Source organism: Pseudophryne corroboree, chromosome 5, assembly GCF_028390025.1.
Source record: "Pseudophryne corroboree isolate aPseCor3 chromosome 5, aPseCor3.hap2, whole genome shotgun sequence".
Classification (NCBI taxonomy): Eukaryota; Metazoa; Chordata; class Amphibia; order Anura; family Myobatrachidae; genus Pseudophryne; species Pseudophryne corroboree.
Window position 1 is genome coordinate 208,309,961 of NC_086448.1, and position 22,998 is coordinate 208,332,958.

The window sequence follows — 22,998 nt, forward strand, 5'->3', positions numbered from 1 at the left end:
TCACACAGCAGCATGACCTCTCCCCCTCCCCTGCCATTAGGTATGATTGATAGTAATGCAGTAATACACTTGTACATGATCCTCACACTTTGCTGTCAATAATATATGTACTTTGGAACACTTTGCATGATGCATAGGTCTTCTCCCTGTGTGGAATGCAAGTGGGTGCAGTCATTAAATCCTCCTATTTGTGCATCGTTATGTGTGGTGTGACAGAATGCAGGATTCTTCTCAAAGAGCATCCAAGTGGCTGTCTGTTTTAACTTTGGATAGGGGCCAGTGGTAATCCAGCTGTGAGACGAAGGATTAACTTCAAACATAAAAAAGCGCTTCCATGGCCATATATGGGGGGATTCTGGCCCTTTATACGGCTGAGGGTAAAGAACAAGGAGATAAATGGTACTGATGTTCAGATCAGACGTCTCACTACATGGGAGGCCGTTGCACTATAGGGTTACGGGCTTTGCCAGGCCTGGTGTAATTACTACTTATAATAATGTATGTTCTTCTAAAAATAGGCACAATGGTTGCCATTATAAATGAAGTAATAGTGCATGTGAAGTAGACCATAAGCTATCAGTTATAATGATGTACTGTATGTCTCAAAAATACATATAATGTTTTTTAAATTAGATAAGCAATTGTTCCGTATCTTCCAGTAATAAGAGCGAAAGAACTTTAAACCACTATATGCAAGATGGATATACATTATCTTTTGTATCTACAACATATGTCCCAACATTTTTCAGTGTTCGAAAAAGGGACATCATCATTTTACGCATTGCGTTTGCCATGCATTGGGTTGCTCTAACACTTCTCTATCCCCTTAACTACCCTTCAAATGCGACATGCACCCAAGCTCCATGTCTCTAGTGTAGTCAGCACTCCTCTACCTTTACCTCCCAACTTCCTGACCCTTAGGCTGTAATGGTCTAGTGATACACATCTATGTTACTAGACCTTGCCAGTTTCAAATAATGTGGGCCTTTCATTCAAGGAGGCAAGAGGAGCATGCACTCCACCATTGTAGCCCTGGGACCTGCCAGATTAGGGGTAATGCTGATCCCCAGGTTAATGGGCTTCTCTATTTTAAAATTCTTTCTTTAACTCTACCTAAATTTTCAGTTTTGAATGGAGCTGTCCTTCAAGATTAAATGGCCTTGCCATTTTATAAATCTCATGTACTAAATATCTGTCCTTGACGGTAATAATCCTTTGGTTGTGTTCATTCCCCCGAATGTTTCTTTTACTTATAGTGTATTTGTGGCAACATTGTTTTCTTATACTGTACAGATGCATCCACAAACTCCTTAGCTCAAAATGCACCAAATAGCCTAAAATAGCCCTGTTGGGTGTGTTACGGACTTTGTGACTTAGCCACACCATGTTATTTTTTTCTTAAGGAATGTATCTTATTCGCATAACTAATGGAAAAAAGTACAAAATATGGATACACTGGTGGAGTTACCCATTGAGCTGATATCTTTAAAAACATTGAGAATATCTCCATGTCTCATTTATGGCTAAACCTCACTAAAGTATGTTTACAGATGGTTCTTAGTTCTATCAATACTGCATAGAATATTTCCTTCACATTTCATGTTGTGCTGGATATACTAATAGTATAGGATCAGTGTCCAAAAGTAACATCACTTAGCAAACGTGTATTACATGTTATAAACAAACGGCCATCTCTTCCAATAACCTTTTGCCCAACAATGGCTCTTCTCAACTTTACACATAAACTAGTTGCCAGACAAATTGAACATACGCATTGCGTACAGAGTTCGTGGGCTTTAGAATTAGGCCCTTAATAACATAAAGGGAAGATATATAAATGGACTAAAGTTTTGGTTTGTCCACAAATAGGTGCATTGGTCATACCCAAAATAGGGATCATTTGGATATAAAAAGGGGATGGGAATTTTGGTAAAAAGGTATACAGTAAGATCTCTTTCTGTCATCGTAACCAATAAATGGAAGCAAAAGTGAAGTCACTAGTTAATGACTGACTGGATAGATTAAGCCTAAAACGTTTTATGTGAATGACAAGTATGTCCTGACTCCGCCTTGGCATGAGATATGCTCTCCTTGGTGCCCTTTCCTGATCATGTTTAAGCCCAGCCAACATTTTCTGTGCAGCATCAGCAAGTTAAGGCTGTAAGTCACTGACGTTACACTAGAATGGCTCTAAGAAGTGACCCTCTTTAGAAAGGTCACTAAGGTTTCCTAATGCAGCCATGCAAACCATTCTTGTACATGAGCAGATCTGTTCTGGGTTTGGCCTTAACTCATACAGTAAATCACATCACATAAAGGGGTCAGTTAGAGTTCAATGTAAGTTCTGATTCCTAAGTGTAAAACACTTTTGTACTGTGAATGCAAAATGAGCATCTCATAGTAATACTGAGATTTATCAAACCATGGAGAGTGATAAATTGTACAGTGATAAAGTACCAACTAATCAGCTCCTAACTGTCATTTTTCAAACACAGCCTGTAACATGGCAGTTAGGAGGAGATTGGCTGGTACTTTATCACCGTGCAGTTTATCACACTCCAAGGCTTAATAAATCTGGGTGACTTGTGTAAACTTATGTGAGAGGAGGCAGAACTGGGCAGGGAAGGGGCATTTCAGCATGGAGCAATTGCAGTAAAAACATATGTGGGTCTATTCATGAAGCAGTGAAAATTGTGGAGAAGTGAGCCTGTGGAAAAGTTGCCCATGGCAACCAATCAGCATTGAAGTAACATTTATAATTTGCATACTATACAGTTGTACGGAGCAGCTGGTTGGTTACCATTGGCAACTTCACCACAGGCTCACTTCTCCACTCACTGCTTCATGAATAGACCCCATGGTGGTCACATACTTGCTGTGTATTTGAAGGCTGAAACAGCCACAGACACACCTGCCAATAGGTGTGTGCGTTATTAGTGCTCGGTCACTGTAGCAATACTTGTGCAGTCTCTGATGATCATCAAAAAAATGTAAATAAAGCTGTAAAAAAAATGATGTGCCACCCCAACATTCCCCAAAGTGCTTCCAAAACCAGCGTTCATAGCATGGGCTGATGCTTGTTTCTATGGGGTGAGGTGAGGGTATTTGATGGCAGATAAAAGCCAATTGGCCACTCTAGTCTTAGTCTTTTTTTTTTTAATCATTTAGGTAACCTTAACCCTATTTGATCCTAAGGGGTCTATTTACTAAGCCTTGAAAGGAGATAAAGTCGCTGGAGATAAAGTACCAGCCAATCAGCTCCTAACTGCTATGCCACAGGCTGCGTTTGAAAAATGTCAGTTAGGAGCCGATTGGCTGGTACTTTATCTCCAGTGACTTTATCTCCATCCAAGGCTAGGTAAATAGACCCCATAGTTCTTTGTAAGGATATTCTTATATCTATCCCAAGCATGTTTAAATTGCTGTCTAATGCTGGGCACACACTTGACGATACGCTCTAATGCTGGGTACACACTTGACGATACGCTATAATGCTGGGTACACACTTGACGATACGCTCTAATGCTGGGCACACACTTGACGATACGCTATAATGCTGGGTACACACTTGATGATACGCTCTAATGCTGGGTACACACTTGACGATACGCTATAATGCTGGGTACACACTTGACGATACGCTCTAATGCTGGGCACACACTTGACGATACGCTCTAATGCTGGGTACACACTTGACGATACGCTCTAATGCTGGGCACACACTTGACGATACGCTATAATGCTGTGTACACACTTGACGATACGCCTAGTGTTTTCCCTACCCTCCTGGGCAGCTGCTATAGTGGGTACACACTTGACGATATCCCTAACAATATGGTTCAGTGACGTCACGCCGCCGCCGGCCCGTACATGCAGTTGTGATTGATAAGTCCAAATTGAGAATCATGTGCAGACGGCAGAGGGGGGTGATAATGACCCGTGGGAGCGCGCATTATTCATCATTTGTAGTGTACACACTGGGCAATATCACAAACGATATTACTCGGAAGGGTAAAAATTAGCGATATTATTAAAAATATTGCCTAGTGTGTTCCCAACTTAAGCCTCTACCACCTCTTATGGGAGGCCATTCCACTTATTCACTACTCTTTCTGTGAAATAATTTTTCTTTAAATTCTCTCAAAAGAAATCTGCCACCAACAGCAAGCTGTGACTGGTTGGGCTAGTGACACTGTAACCCCTAGCAGGGGATGCGATCAAGAAACCAACGCAGGAATCCCGACAGCCATCAGAATATTGATGCCGGAATCCTGACAGGGTTAGGAGACCGTTGTCGAAATCCTGACAGCCGGCATCCAGAACATAAGTATAGCGGGCAGGTAGGTTTAGGCGCCACCCGGGGTGGGGAGGGGTTAGGGGAGGGGGTTGAGGGGGGGCGTTAGGCACCACTGGGGGGAGGTTAGATTTAGGCACTATGGGCGGAGTGCTAGGACCAGGAACTAACGGGGGAGGTTAGGTCTTACCTGTCGGGATTGCAACTATCCAGATGCCAGCGTTGGTACTCTGACCACCGGCATCCCATGCGCCAGCAAATCATACTGAACCCCCTAGCACGTGGGGTTGGGAATGCTAGTTCTTGTAGATTATGATTATTGAGTGTTGCTCAATGCTCAATTTCCCCTAGAACCAGTTTGTTGGGTCAACTTGAATAATTGTTCCATATGTACTGTAGCAAAAAAAAGAAAGTAACTTGCTACTCAAACGACAAATTAAGACAAACAATTAAGATATGTACTTGAAAATCCCAGTGTAAGAAGCCTCTATGTTTGTGGAGTACAGTATATCTACTGAGAGCTGACGTGTAGTTTTTTTACATGATTGATTTCAAAACAGGTATAGATAAAGAAAATGTGTTCCGCAGCATACAGAACTGTCTTATTTATTGATTTCATAGAGATAGATAATCTCTCTGAATTACATTATTTATTGCTGCTGTCCATTTCAGATTGTATATCCAAGTTGCTGCATGAGCTAGCCTGGCTGCAGCCTTGCTTGCGTGTCTGAAGAAGGTGTCAGAGGATTACAGTATACTGTATGTGAACTGCTCATGTGACACTCACATCCAGTCATGTGACCTCATCTTTGGTCAGGCGCTATACAGTATGTTGCTACTGAGCCAAATGCAATAAGTTATTTATTTCAGTCAGGGGTGTATTCATCCTCTTTAATTGCAGTCACTTGAATGTGGGAAGGATTATAGAGAAATATGCAGACAGTTAACAATTACTGAGCTAACCTGACAGTCAATAAAATGCAAGGTATTACCTCTACAATATATGGACAGGTTTAGTTCCACTTTTACTCTGCTTTGCAAGAGCTGTACAGATGGTGTAATGGTTATCATTACTGCCTAAAGTGGTCCTAGGGAGGTGGTGGAACTCATTTACCCGGACACTGACCCCTCCCTCCCTCCCCCCCCCACACAAACATTAAGCGGAGCCAGGGCAGTGCTAGTGTTTTCTGCACCCCCCTGCAAACTGTAAATTAGTACCCTTAATACCATACTTTATAAAGGGGCATTGATCTTACAAAGAAGTAGAGTGGTCACATAATAGTACCCCCAATTCATATTACAGCACACAGGGGCACAATCTTATTCACATTACACCACGTAGTAATGCCCCTTATTCAGGTTATGTCACTTAGTGGTACCCTTTATTCACATTGCACTACACCATGGTAACCTCTATACATGTTATGCCACACAGTAGTGCTCCTTATATCCAATGATCACAGTAGTGCCCCTTATACACAATTCCCACAATAGTAGAGCCCCTTACACATAATGACCACAGTAGTACTGTTTATATACATATTGTCCACAGTAGTGCCCCTTATACACAGCTTCCCCACTCTCCAGCCCCCTGTCATCTTGTCTTCAAGATGCACAGAGCCTGCTCCTCTTCATGGCTCCTCTTCACTTCAGCAGCGGTGACAGCATGACCTCACATACGCCGTGGTAGAAAATAAAGCCACTTGGACCTGAGGAGGGGATGAATGCTGTCCAGCAGACACAGCTTGTGTGAGTACCAGGAGGGGTGGGTTGTATATGGAGGAGGGCCATGGAGCCACCTGGACCTGATGAAGAAGGAGGTGACTGCAGCTCATCAGTAACGCTAGCACCACCTGTATCATCTATTAATGTAAATGATGGGGCAGGTTTTTGCTGTTGGAATTACTGTGCAGGACAATGAAGGTGGTGGAACGAGTTCCCCCTACCATTACCGGTGTGGGAATTCAGTTCCACCTTGTTCCCCCCCCACTTTAACCACTGACTGCCTCACATCACTAAGGTCATGGGCTCAATTCCCACCATGGTTCTAACGGTGTGGAGTTTGTATGTTAACCCCGTCCTTGTGTGGGTTTCTTTCCACAGTCCAAAAATACGCTGGTAGATTAATATGCTCCTGATAAAATTAACCCTAGTGCGTGTAGATGTGCCAAGTGGTTCTTATCTACTGTCAAATTCTATGGGGTAAATTTACTAAAGGTGTTAAAAATGAAAAGTTGTGATGTTGCCCATAGTAACCAACCAGATTCGGTCTATAATTTCCTAGGATGCAATAGAGAATGATAGACAGAATCTGATTGGTTGCTATGGGCAACATCACCACTTTTTATTTTTAGAACCGTTAGTAAATTTACCCCCATGTTTCTATGTGACAGTGATTTAGGTTAAATAACATCCATTTATTTTCACACTGCCTATTGTAATTGTATACTTGCTGACCTTTGGGCTGCCCCCTGATATACAATGTGGAAAGATAATAATAATAATATAGTTCAGGACCAATGCACCTTTAACATACAGCCATTTTCTCTCATGTCATGCTTTTATTGAGTACTTTAAATGTTTACTATTTCCTAAACGCTTTCCTGATTGGAAAGCACCTTCTAAAATAAGCAGAGCCAGCAGCGCAGTTCTGGCTACACATAGAGTTTCCTTATCTTGGCACGTTCCCTACATTACTCATCAGAGCATCTGCTCATAATTTAATATTAGGTAACTAAACAAAGTATGTAATGAAGAAAAAAAAAGAGTTTATGAAGCTCAAGATTCTTAAACCAGCATGTAACACGTGCTGAGTGATATTTGTTTTACTCTCTTTCCCTCCAGTGATGAAAGACCCTTTGAAAGGAAGGTTTGCCCCGGCATAGCTGTTCCTCCAGGAAGCACAGCATGTTCAGCGTAGAGGACCTCCTAGTTTCTCATGGGTACAGAGTGTCTAAGAACACACTATCCTCATATCAGCACAGGACTGACGGCTATCAACATGAAGCCACGGACAGCAGGTCTGGAAGTGGGATGGTAAATGGTTTTCAGCCAGACCCAGAGTCCTTTGCTGCAAACCCCACTCAGACCAAGGGCTTTTTCAGTGACCATGAAAAGAGTTGTGTGAACAAGAGACGGCAGATCATCTCTGCAGGTTATCCCAAGAGCAATCAGTCTACAGAGGCATGTCATTCTTCAGATGCATGGTATGTTTAAAACCTACAGTACATTATGTTTCTCTGTGTATGTGCTCAGCGTCGGTTCTGATAAAACAATGTGCCACTGTGCAGTTTTTTCTATTCCGCTAACATTTTCCATGCTAATTCTTTTGCAGAGTCCTATTTTTAGCAAAGCTGCACCGTGATTGTGCATATTAAACTATAGTCGGCTTTATTGTTCCGAAAGCAAATTTGACTCTTTTGTGTGCTGTAGATACATTTCAAATTGGATATGATATAGTCATAGCTGTATTTAAATGTTTTCTGTTAGTCGAAAAAGTTTAAGCACTTAACACCATGGGGTTTGATTGGGGCTTGAATTCCCTGTGCGGTATTTTATTTTATCCTCAGTACGAATATATTTGACATGCCAAGTTTTTTTTTTTATTGTACAAACAGTACGGTATATTTGTATTCACCGTTCGGACAGATCACCCCAGGAATATGTTATGTTCTAAACAACACATTCCTCACTGGTGGTTCTATTTCAACCTATGCAGAATGCTGCTTGTCGCTGCTACCCTAATCATCACAAGTGCTCCCAATATGCTGAGATAGCCTGCATCCTCACTGTACACCAGCACAGTGAGCACATTTCTGAGTGTGCTGTGATAGCCTGCATCCTCACTGTACACCAGCACAGCGAGCACACTTCTGAGTGTGCTGTGATAGCCTGCATCCTCACTGTACACCAGCACAGCGAGCACACTTCTGAGTGTGCTGAGATAGCCTGCATCCTCACTGTACACCAGCACAGCGAGCACATTTCTGAGTGTGCTGAGATAGCCTGCATCCTCACTGTACACCAGCACAGCGAGCACATTTCTGAGTGTACTGAGATAGCCTGCATCCTCACTGTACACCAGCACAGCGAGCACACTTCTGAGTGTGCTGAGGTAGCCTGCATCCTCACTGTACACCAGCACAGCGAGCACATTTCTGAGTGTACTGAGATAGCCTGCATCCTCACTGTACACCAGCACAGTGAGCACATTTCTGAGTGTGCTGAGATAGCCTGCATCCTCACTGTACACCAGCACAGCGAGCACACTTCTGAGTGTGCTGTGATAGCCTGCATCCTCACTGTACACCAGCACAGCGAGCACACTTCTGAGTGTGCTGTGATAGCCTGCATCCTCACTGTACACCAGCACAGCGAGCACAATTCTGAGTGTGCTGAGATAGCCTGCATCCTCACTGTACACCAGCATAGCGAGCACATTTCTGAGTGTGCTGAGATAGCCTGCATCCTCACTGTACACCAGCACAGTGAGCACATTTCTGAGTGTGCTGAGATAGCCTGCATCCTCACTGTACACCAGCACAGCGAGCACATTTCTGAGTGTGCTGAGATAGCCTGCATCCTCACTGTACACCAGCACAGTGAGCACATTTCTGAGTGTGCTGAGATAGCCTGCATCCTCACTGTACACCAGCATAGTGAGCACATTTCTGAGTGTGCTGAGATAGCCTGCATCCTCACTGTACACCAGCACAGCGAGCACACTTCTGAGTGTGCTGAGATAGCCTGCATCCTCACTGTACACCAGCACAGCGAGCACATTTCTGAGTGTGCTGAGATAGCCTGCATCCTCACTGTACACCAGCACAGTGAGCACATTTCTGAGTGTGCTGAGATAGCCTGCATCCTCACTGTACACCAGCACAGCGAGCACATTTCTGAGGGTGCTGAGATAGCCTGCATCCTCACTGTACACCAGCACAGTGAGCACATTTCTGAGTGTGCTGTGATAGCCTGCATCCTCACTGTACACCAGCACAGCGAGCACATTTCTGAGTGTGCTGAGATAGCCTGCATCCTCACTGTACACCAGCATAGCGAGCACACTTCTGAGTGTGCTGAGATAGCCTGCATCCTCACTGTACACCAGCACAGCGAGCACATTTCTGAGTGTGCTGAGATAGCCTGCATCCTCACTGTACACCAGCATAGCGAGCACACTTCTGAGTATGCTGAGATAGCCTGCATCCTCACTGTACACCAGCACAGCGAGCACATTTCTGAGTGTGCTGAGATAGCCTGCATCCTCACTGTACACCAGCATAGCGAGCACATTTCTGAGTGTGCTGAGATAGCCTGCATCCTCACTGTACACCAGCATAGCGAGCACATTTCTGAGTGTGCTGAGATAGCCTGCATCCTCACTGTACACCAGCATAGCGAGCACATTTCTGAGTGTGCTGAGATAGCCTGCATCCTCACTGTACACCAGCACAGTGAGCACACTTCTGAGTGTGCTGAGATAGCCTGCATCCTCACTGTACACCAGCACAGTGAGCACATTTCTGAGTGTGCTGAGATAGCCTGCATCCTCACTGTACACCAGCACAGCGAGCACATTTCTGAGTGTGCTGAGATAGCCTGCATCCTCACTGTACACCAGCACAGCGAGCACACTTCTGAGTGTGCTGAGATAGCCTGCATCCTCACTGTACGCCAGCATAGCGAGCACACTTCTGAGTGTGCTGAGATAGCCTGCATCCTCACTGTACACCAGCATAGTGAGCACATTTCTGAGTGTGCTGAGATAGCCTGCATCCTCACTGTACACCAGCATTGCGAGCACATTTCTGAGTGTACTGAGATAGCCTGCATCCTCACTGTACACCAGCACAGTGAGCACATTTCTGAGTGTGCTGAGATAGCCTGCATCCTCACTGTACACCAGCACAGTGAGCACATTTCTGAGTGTACTGAGATAGCCTGCATCCTCACTGTACACCAGCACAGTGAGCACATTTCTGAGTGTGCTGAGATAGCCTGCATCCTCACTGTACACCAGCATAGCGAGCACATTTCTGAGTGTGCTGAGATAGCCTGCATCCTCACTGTACACCAGCATAGCGAGCACATTTCTGAGTGTGCTGAGATAGCCTACATCCTCACTGTACACCAGCATAGCGAGCACACTTCTGAGTGTGCTGAGATAGCCTGCATCCTCACTGTACACCAGCACAGCGAGCAACACTTCTGAGTGTGCTGAGATAGCCTGCACCCTCACTGTACACCTACATAGCGAGCACACTTCTGAGTGTGCTGAGATAGCCTGCACCTTCACTGTACACCAGCATAGCGAGCACACTTCTGCGTGTGCTGAGATAGCCTGCATCCTCACTGTATACCAGCAAAGCGAGCACACTTCTGAGTGTGCTGAGACAGCCTACATCCTCACTGTACACCAGTATAGCGAGCACACTTCTGAGTGTGCTGAGACAGCCTGCACCCACACTGTACACCAGCATAGCGAGCACAGTTCTGAGTGTGCTGAGATAGCCTTCACCCTCGCTGTACACCAGCATAGGGAGCACACTTCTGAGTGTGCTGAAATAGCCTGCACCCTCGCTGTACACCAGCATAGTGAGCACACTTCTGAGTGTGCTGAGATAGCCTGCATCCTCACTGTACACCTGCATAGCGAGCACACGTTCTACTCTCTTCCCATACACATTGCATGAGCACCTTCATGGATGACAGCCGTGTTAGTGGAGAAGGAAAAAAGCACAACTGGACTGAGACACACTGAGGGGATATTTATCAAAGCTTGAAAAGAGAAAAAGTGGAGAAAGATAATGTAGTAACCAATCAGCCCCTGGCATTTTTTAAACATAGCCTATTAACTGACTGACGCATATTACTTACTACTTATTCTTTGTCCAAGCTTTTATAAATATCACCCTGGGTCTGATAGAAACATCAGTTTTGCAGATGTATCTTGCGAGCCAAACATATACAACTATGGGCGAGTAAACTCAATAACATCTCCACTTGTTGACTAGTGGCTAAAGGGGCGTAACTGAAGATTTGACTGGGTGACAGACGTGACAACGGGTATTCGCAATAAGGCAAAGTTTAGGAAGGACATGCCAATGTAGCTGTGGGCTTCTCGGAGTTAAGTGGACACGTAACGCCTGTTTTCAGACTGAGGTTTTGCCTGATAGGACTGGGGTGAGTGCTCAGTGATAATGATGATGGCTGTGCAAGCAAGAATACGGGAAGGGGCGGTTTGACTGTAGAACTGCATACAGCTCAGCATACCGGCGAATATCTGCATTTAGGTGGCCATTCCGAGTTGATCGCTCTCTAGCAGTTTTTAGCAGCCGTGCAAACACTATGCCGCCTCCCACTGGTAGTGTATTTTAGCTTAGCAGAAGTGCGAACGAAAGGATCGCAGAGCGGCTACAAAGTTTTTTTGTGCAGTTTCTGAGTAGCTCAAAACCTACTCGGCGCTTGCGATCACTTCAGACTATTCAGTTCCTGTTTTGACGTCACAAACACGCCCTGCGTTCGCCCAGCCACGCCTGCGTTTTTCCTGGCACGCCTGCGTTTTTCCGAACACTCCCTGAAAACGGTCAGTTGACACCCAGAAACGCCCACTTCATGTCAATCTCTCTGCGGTCAGCAGTGCGACTGAAAAGCTTCGCTAGACCCTGTGTGAAACTACATCGGCCGTTGTAATAGTACGTTGTGCGTGCACATTGTGCCACATACGCATGCGCAGAAGTGCCGTTTTTTGCCTCATCGCTGCCCAGCGAACGAATGCAGCTAGCGATCAACTCAGAATGACCCCCCTAGTTCCATGCACGCAATGCGGTACAATAATGACCGCCTTGTGCTCAACTCTGCATTTTCAGTGTAGCACATTGTGGTAGATGTGTGAATGGCTGTGGCAAAATTAAAAGACTAAAAGAAAAATAGTTTAACATACAGATTTTCATTATCATTCATTCAAGAACAAAACAACACATACAAGCCAGGGTCGGATTAAGGGCCACATGGGCCTGGATCTGAAAATATTCAAAGGCCTATTATTGTGAGAAACGAGGGAGGTGTGATCAGTGCTGTGGGTGTGGCCAGAGCCATGCGGGCGTGTACACCCCCTACACTATTAGTTCCAGTGTCTCCTTAAATACAGTATGTAAAAATATAAAAAATTGCATAATTTTGTTAGAAAAAATACTTAATAATTATGATTTATGGCCACCCATGTGGCCAGCTGGTGGCTAGTAATCATCATGCTGCATTGATGACGGGCTATTTTTATGTGGAGGCCTGGAGCTGGAGCTCCATCTGCCCCATTGTTAATCTGGCCCTGCATACAGCTGACAGGTCCACTTCCATACATCTATAGTAAAACTACTCTTTTGAAAGTAGGGTCTTTCATTGGTATTTCAACATTTACTATAGAGAACTAATAACCATGGATGGGTTTAATTCACCCATGTTGCATTTTGTTTTTCCCTAAGGTTGACAGAGGAGGGGTCTGGGACTGAGGGTCGACAGCACAAAGGTCGACACACCTTAGGTCGACGCCAATTGGTCGACACACCTTAGGTCGACATGGACAAAAGGTCGACAGGAACAAGGTCGACATGGAAAAAGGTCGACATGAGTTTTTAATGTTTTTTTGGTGTCGTTTTCTTCGTAGAGTTACCGGGAACCCCAATTAGTGCACGGCGTCCCCTCGCATGGCTCGCTTCGCTCGCCATGCTTCGGGCATGGTGCCTTCGCTCCGCTACCGCTTCGCTCGGCACACTTTACCGTTCCAATCGTAGTCCACGTGGATCGTTAAGTATGAAAAGGTTCAAAAAAAAGAAAAAAATCGTGAAAAACTCATGTCGAACTTTTTCCATGTCGACCTTGTTCCTGTCGACCTTTTGTCCATGTCGACCTAAGGTTTGTCGACCAATTGGCGTTGACCTAAGGTGTGTCGACCTTTGTGCTGTCGACCTGGAGTCCGGATACCACAGAGGAGTGATTACCTCAGTGCGAGAGAGGTCATGATACCTATGAGGGGATAGGGTTCTTGACTAAATAGATTTAGGAGTAAAAATAATCTCCAGTATTCAGGCTCCTAACGGGCTGCAGTACCTACCAGTGTTACCTTGTACAGATGTGTCCAGCCACTTATTTGGGATACACAACATGTGGCAGCAAACTGGTATTCTGTTTCCATTTCTAATGCAGCACTGGTTTTCAATGGGGGCAACAAATACATGGGGGTTAATTTATTTAGCAATGAAAAGACTGGAGAAGTGGACCAGTGTAGCACAGCAACCAATTGGATTTAACATAGCATTTATCAAATGCATTCTATAAAATGATTGGTTGAAGATGATTGGTTGCTATGGACAACTTCTTCACTGGTCCACTTCTCCACTCTTTTCACTGCTTGATACATCAACTTCTAAATTTTGTGGGAAATTTAGCAAACCTTGGTGAGAGATAAAGTGGAGAGAAATAAAATACCAGCCAATCAGCTTCTAACTGCCATTTTACAGACTGTGTTTAAGAAAAATGACAGAAGCTGATTGGTTGGTACCTTATCTGTCTCCACCTTATTTCTCTCCAAGGTATTATACATCTCCCCCTTTGTTTGAAAAGTGCCTCATACTTGTACTATTTTTCCAGTCTTGTAACTAAAACGTCTAAGTAATCTTTTGCTCCAAAGCTAACTTCATATTTCGAATGGAAACCCAGTGACATTGGAACACACCTTTTCAAAAAACAAACACAGGAAACATACATGATGTAAACAGCCTCGGAAAAAATGTCAGGAAGAGCACGTTCCGTCAGTCTGTCCAGGTGGCCGGTTCTATTTATTTATTCTGATGGTGATAGATAACGCCTATAATGGCTCAGGAGTATCAAAATAAGGATCTAGTGTAAATGAAAATGTATTGTCAATCATTCAGTTCAGTTCAAAGTATTTGTTAAAGCAAACTGTACATCTGGAACTTGATATTTATCCTGTTCTGTACTAATAAGCAGTCATGCAAGATCAGTAGTTCATACAGCTACAGCTGGTTATTACATTATCACTAATTTAAATAACTTCCAGAACTAGAAGAATGCATCAGCTCACTGAAATCTATTGTAACCTAATGTAAGAGCTATCCAACTTTCTCTGCACATAGAAAAGCAACTTGCATATGTTTTATGGGCCAAATGAATACAGTCATGCTCACTATCTTATATCTTATACTTGCCTACTCTTCCTAAATGTCCGGGAACCTCCTGAATTCTGGGAAGAAGTCTAGCCCACGACTCTTACTCACTTTTCCAATGAAGTGAGTGTGTAGGGGGCTTGATGATGCAATTTGCGTGGTGGCAGTGATTCCGGCATTGCGCAGTCTGGGACCACCCCACAATAACACAGGATGCGTTGCCCCCTTCCAAGACATTAAAACTGGAGGAAGAAAGAGTAGGCAAGTCTAGTCTGTCTTTGGGGTGGTCTTCTGTATACCGGCGGTCGGGCTCCCGGCGGTCGGGCTCCCGGTGCTCAGTATACCGGCGCCGGGAGCCCGACAGCCGGCATACCGACACTTATTTTCCCTCGTGGGGGTCCACGACCCCCGTAGAGGGAGAATAAAATAGTGTGGCGCGCGTAGCGCGCCACCGTGCCCGTAGCGTGGCGAGCGCAGCGAGCCCGCAAGGGGCTCATTTGCCCTCGCCACACTGTCGGTAAGCCGGCGGTCGGGCTCCCGGAGCCGGTATGCTGGTCGCCGGGAGCCCGACCGCCGGCCAGCCGTAGTGAACCCCTGTCTTTGTGTACACATTAAAGTGCACATGTGGGCTACATACAGTAAAGCCAGTTAGGTTTTTTTTTGTGCTGGAGTAATATTCAAATTCAGTCTATAAGTTCACTAGGAACTGACAACATCATTGAGGCTTTTTATGGGAAAATATTCATGAGAAATCAGTCATCAATTCACTTGGATCCAGAAACAGCATGGAAGTACCATTCCTCAAGCACGTCACTGAATTAGTGAGCTGCATTCATGGGCTCCCAGTGAATTGGTGAGCTGCAATCACTGGCTCCCAGTGAATTGGTGAGCTGCAGTCACTGGCTCCCAGTGAATTGGTGAGCTGCAGTCACGGGCTCCCAGTGAATTAGTGAGCTACATTCATGGGCTCCCAGTGAATTGGTGAGCTGCAGTCACTGGCTCCCAGTGAATTGGTGAGCTGCAGTCACTGGCTCCCAGTGAATTAGTGCGCTGCATTCATGGGCTCCCAGTGAATTGGTGAGCTGCAATCACTGGCTCCCAGTGAATTGGTGAGCTGCAGTCACTGGCTCCCAGTGAATTGGTGAGCTGCAGTCACTGGCTCCCAGTGAATTAGTGCGCTGCATTCATGGGCTCCCAGTGAATTGGTGAGCTGCAATCACTGGCTCCCAGTGAATTGGTGAGCTGCAGTCACTGGCTCCCAGTGAATTGGTGAGCTGCAATCACTGGCTCCCAGTGAATTGGTGAGCTGCAGTCACTGGCTCCCAGTGAATTGGTGAGCTGCAGTCACTGGCTCCCAGTGAATTGGTGAGCTGCAGTCACTGGCTCCCAGTGAATTGGTGAGCTGCAGTCACGGGCTCCCAGTGAATTAGTGAGCTGCAGTCACTGGCTCCCAGTGAATTGGTGAGCTGCAGTCACTGGCTCCCAGTGAATTGGTGAGCTGCAATCACTGGCTCCCAGTGAATTGGTGAGCTGCAGTCACTGGCTCCCAGTGAATTGGTGAGCTGCAGTCACTGGCTCCCAGTGAATTGGTGAGCTGCAGTCACTGGCTCCCAGTGAATTGGTGAGCTGCAGTCACGGGCTCCCAGTGAATTAGTGAGCTGCAGTCACTGGCTCCCAGTGAATTGGTGAGCTGCAGTCACTGGCTCCCAGTGAATTGGTGAGCTGCAGTCACTGGCTCCCAGTGAATTGGTGAGCTGCAGTCACGGGCTCCCAGTGAATTAGTGAGCTGCAGTCACTGGCTCCCAGTGAATTGGTGAGCTGCAGTCACTGGCTCCCAGTGAATTGGTAAAATGCAGTCACTGGCTCCCAGTGAATTGGTGAGCTGCAGTCACGGGCTCCCAGTGAATTAGTGAGCTGCAGTCACTGGCTCCCAGTGAATTGGTGAGCTGCAGTCACTGGCTCCCAGTGAATTGGTGAGCTGCAGTCTCGGGCTCCCAGTGAATTGGTGAGCTGCAGTCACTGGCTCCCAGTGAATTGGTGAGCTGCAGTCACGGGCTCCCAGTGAATTAGTGAGCTGCAGTCACTGGCTCCCAGTGAATTGGTGAGAGGCATTCCCACTAATACTGTACTAGCCCACTCAGTGCCATCATTCTCAACCAATGTAACAGGAGCACTTAAAATGGGGTGTGGTTCATTAGCTCGACATGTGTTAGGTTAACATACATTGGGTCGACCACGTTTGGTCGACATGCATTAGTTCGACATGGTCATTAGGTTGACATGTGCTAGGTTCACATGTAGAAAGGTCGACATGAGTTTTTTTACTTTTTTTGGTGTTGTTTCCTTCGAAAAGTGATGGGGAACCCCAATTAGTGCACTGAGACCCGCTTCGCTCGCCATGCTTAGGGCAGGGTGCCTCACTCCGCTACCACTGTGCTCGGTACAGATTACCGTTCCCAATTGCAAAACACGTCGATCATTAAGTATGAAAAATGTTAAAAAATGGAAAAGATTGTGAAAAACTCACGTCGACCCTTTTCCATGTCGACCTAATACATGTCGACCTAATGACCACGTCGACCTAGTGATCATGTTGAATTAATGCATGTCGACCAAACGTGGTTGACCCAATGTAAGTCGACCTAACTCATGTCGACCTAATGACCACCATCCCTTTAAATGATAATTTTACTGAAATGGAATCTAGCTTTTTTTTTTTTTTTAAGGGCACACTTATCTCTGAGACATTTCCCAGCTCTACTGAATGCCTGAGAGGCTCCCAGATTAGAATGAGGCCTCCCAGATTCCAGAGAATGTACACTGTTCACCCTCAAATGTGTTTGCATGCCTCCAATATTGATGCGGACGCAGGGGCGTAGCCAGAACTTTGTGCGCTATATACAGTAGCAAGATTTTTAAGGGGCCCCTGTCCAAATGCTTCTAGAGAGACACCTCCGCAGTTGTTACATTTATGCCCCATAATACACTGTAGTGCCCTAGTTTATTTTCTGAACCATAGAAGTGCCATAGTTTACATGGTGTCACACTGTAGGGCAGCCAGTGCACATTATGCAACTCAGTACCCCCAATTCACATTATGACATACGGTGTCCTCACCATATTATGTCACACTATAGTGCCTCCACTTCATTTTGCGCCACGTTACAGTGCCCCAGTTCATATTATGTAACATTATAATGCCCTCCAGTTAATTTTATACCACATTACAATTATACCACATTACGTTATGTATTTATACAGAACCGCCCATAAATGCAGCGCTGTACAGAGAATATGGGGGACATGTATCAATTTTTGGAGAGAGATAAAGTAGAGAAGTTGTCCGGAGCAACCAATCAGCTACTAACTATCATTGTCTAGCGCAGTCTTTGAAATGACAGGTTGAAGCTTATTGGTTGCTTTGGGCAACGTCTCTACTTTATCTCTCTCCAAGGCTTTATATATCTCCCTCTTTGTCCATCATATTAGTCCCTGCACCTTTAGAGCTTGCAGTCTATTCTATAAACGGCAGTGATAGCTTGCCAACATCCAGTTAACCTACCAGTATGTGTTTGGAGTGTGGAAGAAACCAGAGCAGATGTAGGAGAGCCATAAAGATGGGGAGAACATACAGACCCCACACAGATAGGCCATGATCAGTTATTGAACTCATTACCTCAGTGCTGTGAGGCAATAATGCTAACCACTACACCACCATGTTGACACTTATTATACTTATTATTGTTATTAAAACATTACACTAAAACGGGAAATAGGTGCTTTGTTGATCTTCATGATGTCAACAGTAAATATGATCTCTATGAGACAGTGCCGACGCTGTTGTAATGTTTTTGAAAGCATTGTACCAGTGCCTGTGTTATAACTTTAAACATGATGCTTTACGATCATGTTTATAGACATAATACCGACACTGCTACAATGTTGTAAATAACGTTACAGCAGTGTCGGCATTGTCTCGTCGATATCATGTTGCGAGCATGAGCATTGACAACTCAGATTTATCCCCTATAAAAGCACAGACATGGGATGACAAAGGAAAGGGTAAGGCGACTCACTGGTGCTAGAGTCAGCAGTCCGGGGCTTCCAGTTCTGTAAGTGAGGCCGGCTCAGTCACTTGCCCCATTACACCTAGCTGCCCTGGTAAGCTGACCAGTGTCCACAGGGAGCTGGGCATTGCTTAGCTGCACAGTTATAATTTTTTTCCCCAGTTTCTTGATAAATTTCTCCAAAATAGACTTTCTTTTGCTGCGACGAGCTGCGATGTAAAATCTGTTCTTCGGCCCTCTTTGTTAAATAGGCTCCACAGTGTTACACATTCCTCTTCTCATCTTTCAGATTATCTAAGCTAAACCTGATTGCTGTAAACTAAAACTGACTGTTTCCAAATAGGCAGGGCCAAAGTATGACTTTTCTAGTCCTGTGAATGATGGCGTACTATTATGTTTATACAACATTGCGGCAGGCATACCATAAACCACCGATGTTGATGAGCTGGTGTTTGAAAGCTTCAGCACTCTGCTAACATAACAGGAGCACGGTGTCCACTCTCATATCACAGAACCGAATGGGGTTGTAAACCTTAAATGATACAGACATATATAAATCCATATAGGGAAGTGTCATTCGTTTATACTTGAGTTACATGACCAAATTAGTAATAGGTAGCCATATGATATTACAATCCTTCAGCTAATGATTACACATAATTATAAACAGTTTCTAATATTTGCAGTGATTGATCTTGAAATATGGTTTGTGTTATTCACTGTAACTCACCAACAATTAGAGTTAACCAGTGGCCAAACATCACTCCAGAAAGTATATTAGGTATAAGAGGACTAAATGGAACTGACAATGGAAGACAGATATAGAGGAACTGGGGGGCTAGCCAAAAAACAGTGGCGCTTACACGACACCCAGGAATTAGGGGAGGGGGGGGGGGGACACGACAAACAATTGTGTAAGAGCATGAGAGGGTCTTCACATTCTCATACCTCAACATTTGATTTGAGGGATTTATCCATTCCTGATTTAAGGACAGTTAGAAGACGTGCAATATCTTCTTAATGCCGTGAGTACCAGAGGAGGTTGAAGGAGGTTTTTAGAGGTGGTGTATGGTGCAGTGGTGACCCAGTGCATGTGAAGACCAGGGGACACCCTTGGGGGAACTTAGCATTCTACTAATGTGTTCATGCTAGCCCCCATGTAGCATAACCACGCCCCCTTATCATGCACACGCCACTGCAAATCACACTATTCCAAATGCATTCTAAAGCTATAACATATATGAATAATTTATTAAATGAAATGAAGATATTCACTGTTGCTAAACTACTGCATTGCACCTGAATCCAGCACCCCACCCATCTGCCTGTCACTGACATTATAGAAGTTTAAGTTCCAGAAACCAAGCGACTGGTTCCCTGCCCAATAAGAATCTGTCTGTGCACAGTGTTCACACTGAAAGCATCGCTTATAGGGCAGAAATGTCTCCTGAATATGCTGTGTTCTGTAAATAGAGGCATTCAGATGATAACAATTTCAGCACTGTACTGTTACTATATTTTACAATGTGAAAGCCATATATTATATCTGCCTGGCTGCTGTTGCTGCACAAACAAAATGTTAAAGATTAGATATGTAATGGGTTAAAATACACTTGGCTCAGACCTGACTCAGGGCCTTCAGCTCTACAATTACTCCCCTGAGCATTGGGCCAATGTATAGAATTTGGGAACTGAAAAACCAGACTTTCACTCATTGTCACCCATAACATTTACAATCCCACACCCTCGCTTGTCAGTCAGACGCGTTACCACTGAGCACTTGTGATAACAGATAAAGGATATTTTAATGATTTCCTTCACTGCTTTAGGATTGGATGTCTTGAAACTGCAATTTGTGCTTCTGCCAGAGGCACAACAGTGCTGCCTTACATAGACGCACATCACAGAGGAGACTCCAGGAATTCCCCCCTACTGTATACAATAATAATAAGCATGGAAACATAATGGGCGTCATTGCGATTATTTTTTTTATACCACAGATAAATAACCACATGCCGCGTTCAGTATACTCATGGTCCATCTGCATGATATTTTCACACTTTGTTTAGTGATTGAAATGCATCTGGTCATCAACAGTAAAAACGTTGCCACATAGTACTACCTGCTATCACATTTACACCTCTTCTCTATCTTATTAAACATTTTAATTTGTAGCTACTGGGTGTAAAATGCAGCGTACAGTGTTATTAGTGTGTGGTGACGGCGCCCATGTGCACTGTACACACTGAGGCTGGTGCAGAGTACAGTGCTATTAGTGTGTGGTGCCCGGCGCCCATGTGCACTGAACACACTGGGGCTGGTGCAGAGTTCAGTCGTATTAGTGCGTGGTGCCCGGCGCCCATGTGCAGTGTACACACTGAGGCTGGTGCAGAGTACAGTGCTATTAGTGTGTGGTGCCCGGCGCCCATGTGCACTGAACACACTGGGACTGGTGCAGAGTTCAGTGGAATTAGTGCATTGTTTCCCGGCTCCCATGTGCTCTGTACGCACTGGGGCTGGTGCAGAGTTCAGTGATATTAGTGTGTGGTGCCGGTGCCCATGTGCACTGTACACACTGAGGCTGGTGCAGAGTTCAGTGGTATTAGTGTGTGGTGCCCGGCACCCATGTGCATTGTACACACTGTGGCTGGTGCAGAGTTCAGTGGTATTAGTGCGTGGTGCCCGGTGCCCATGTGCACTGCACACACTGAGGCTGGTGCAGAGTTCAGTGGTATTAGTGCGTGGTGCCCGGCGCCCATGTGCAGTGTACACACTGTGGCTGGTGCAGAGTTCAGTGGTATTAGTGCGTGGTGCCCGGTGCCCATGTGCACTGTACACACTGTGGCTGGTGCAGAATTTAGTGGTATTAGTGCGTGGTGCCCGGCGCCCATGTGCAGTGTACACACTGTGGCTGGTGCAGAGTTCAGTGGTATTAGTGCGTGGTGCCCGGCGCCCATGTGCATTGTACACACTGTGGCTGGTGCAGAATTCAGTGGTATTAGTGCGTGGTGCCCGGCGCCCATGTGCAGTGTACACACTGTGGCTGGTGCAGAGTTCAGTGGTATTAGTGCGTGGTGCCCGGTGCCCATGTGCACTGCACACACTGAGGCTGGTGCAGAGTTCAGTGGTATTAGTGCGTGGTGCCCGGTGCCCATGTGCACTGCACACACTGAGGCTGGTGCAGAGTTCAGTGGTATTAGTGCGTGGTGCCCGGCGCCCATGTGCAGTGTACACACTGTGGCTGGTGCAGAGTTCAGTGGTATTAGTGCGTGGTGCCCGGTGCCCATGTGCAGTGTACACACTGTGGCTGGTGCAGAATTCAGTGGTATTAGTGCTTGGTGCCCGGCGCCCATGTGCAGTGTACACACTGTGGCTGGTGCAGAATTCAGTGGTATTAGTGCGTGGTGCCCGTCGCCCATGTGCAGTGTACACACTGTGGCTGGTGCAGAGTTCAGTGGTATTAGTGCGTGGTGCCCGGCGCCCATGTGCAGTGTACACACTGTGGCTGGTGCAGAGTTCAGTGGTATTAGTGCGTGGTGCCCGGCGCCCATGTGCATTGTACACACTGTGGCTGGTGCAGAATTCAGTGGTATTAGTGCGTGGTGCCCGGCGCCCATGTGCAGTGTACACACTGTGGCTGGTGCAGAGTTCAGTGGTATTAGTGCGTGGTGCCCGGTGCCCATGTGCACTGCACACACTGAGGCTGGTGCAGAGTTCAGTGGTATTAGTGCGTGGTGCCCGGCGCCCATGTGCAGTGCACACACTGAGGCTGGTGCAGAGTTCAGTGGTATTAGTGCGTGGTGCCCGGCGCCCATGTGCAGTGTACACACTGTGGCTGGTGCAGAGTTCAGTGGTATTAGTGCGTGGTGCCCGGTGCCCATGTGCACTGTACACACTGTGGCTGGTGCAGAATTTAGTGGTATTAGTGCGTGGTGCCCGGCGCCCATGTGCAGTGTACACACTGTGGCTGGTGCAGAGTTCAGTGGTATTAGTGCGTGGTGCCCGGCGCCCATGTGCATTGTACACACTGTGGCTGGTGCAGAATTCAGTGGTATTAGTGCGTGGTGCCCGGCGCCCATGTGCAGTGTACACACTGTGGCTGGTGCAGAGTTCAGTGGTATTAGTGCGTGGTGCCCGGTGCCCATGTGCACTGCACACACTGAGGCTGGTGCAGAGTTCAGTGGTATTAGTGCGTGGTGCCGGTGCCCATGTGCAGTGTACACACTGAGGCTGGTGCAGAGTTCAGTGGTATTAGTGCGTGGTGCCGGTGCCCATGTGCACTGTACACACTGAGGCTGGTGCAGAGTTCAGTGGTATTAGTGTGTGGTGCCCGGCACCCATGTGCATTGTACACACTGTGGCTGGTGCAGAGTTCAGTGGTATTAGTGCGTGGTGCCCGGTGCCCATGTGCACTGCACACACTGAGGCTGGTGCAGAGTTCAGTGGTATTAGT

The 22,998-nt window shown here is 46.0% G+C and overlaps 1 protein-coding gene across 3 annotated transcripts in view; it reads left to right on the top strand.

Annotated features, from left to right (window-relative positions):
- Nucleotides 1-22,998, top strand: part of JCAD (junctional cadherin 5 associated) — a 144,978-nt gene that overhangs the window by 80,637 nt on the left and 41,343 nt on the right. For all 3 annotated transcript variants that reach the window (XM_063922037.1, XM_063922036.1, XM_063922038.1), the window contains exon 3: nucleotides 7,139-7,500. In XM_063922037.1, the coding sequence (XP_063778107.1) occupies nucleotides 7,202-7,500 (299 nt within the window). In that variant the 5' untranslated portion in view covers nucleotides 7,139-7,201. The remainder of the gene's footprint in view (nucleotides 1-7,138; nucleotides 7,501-22,998) is intronic.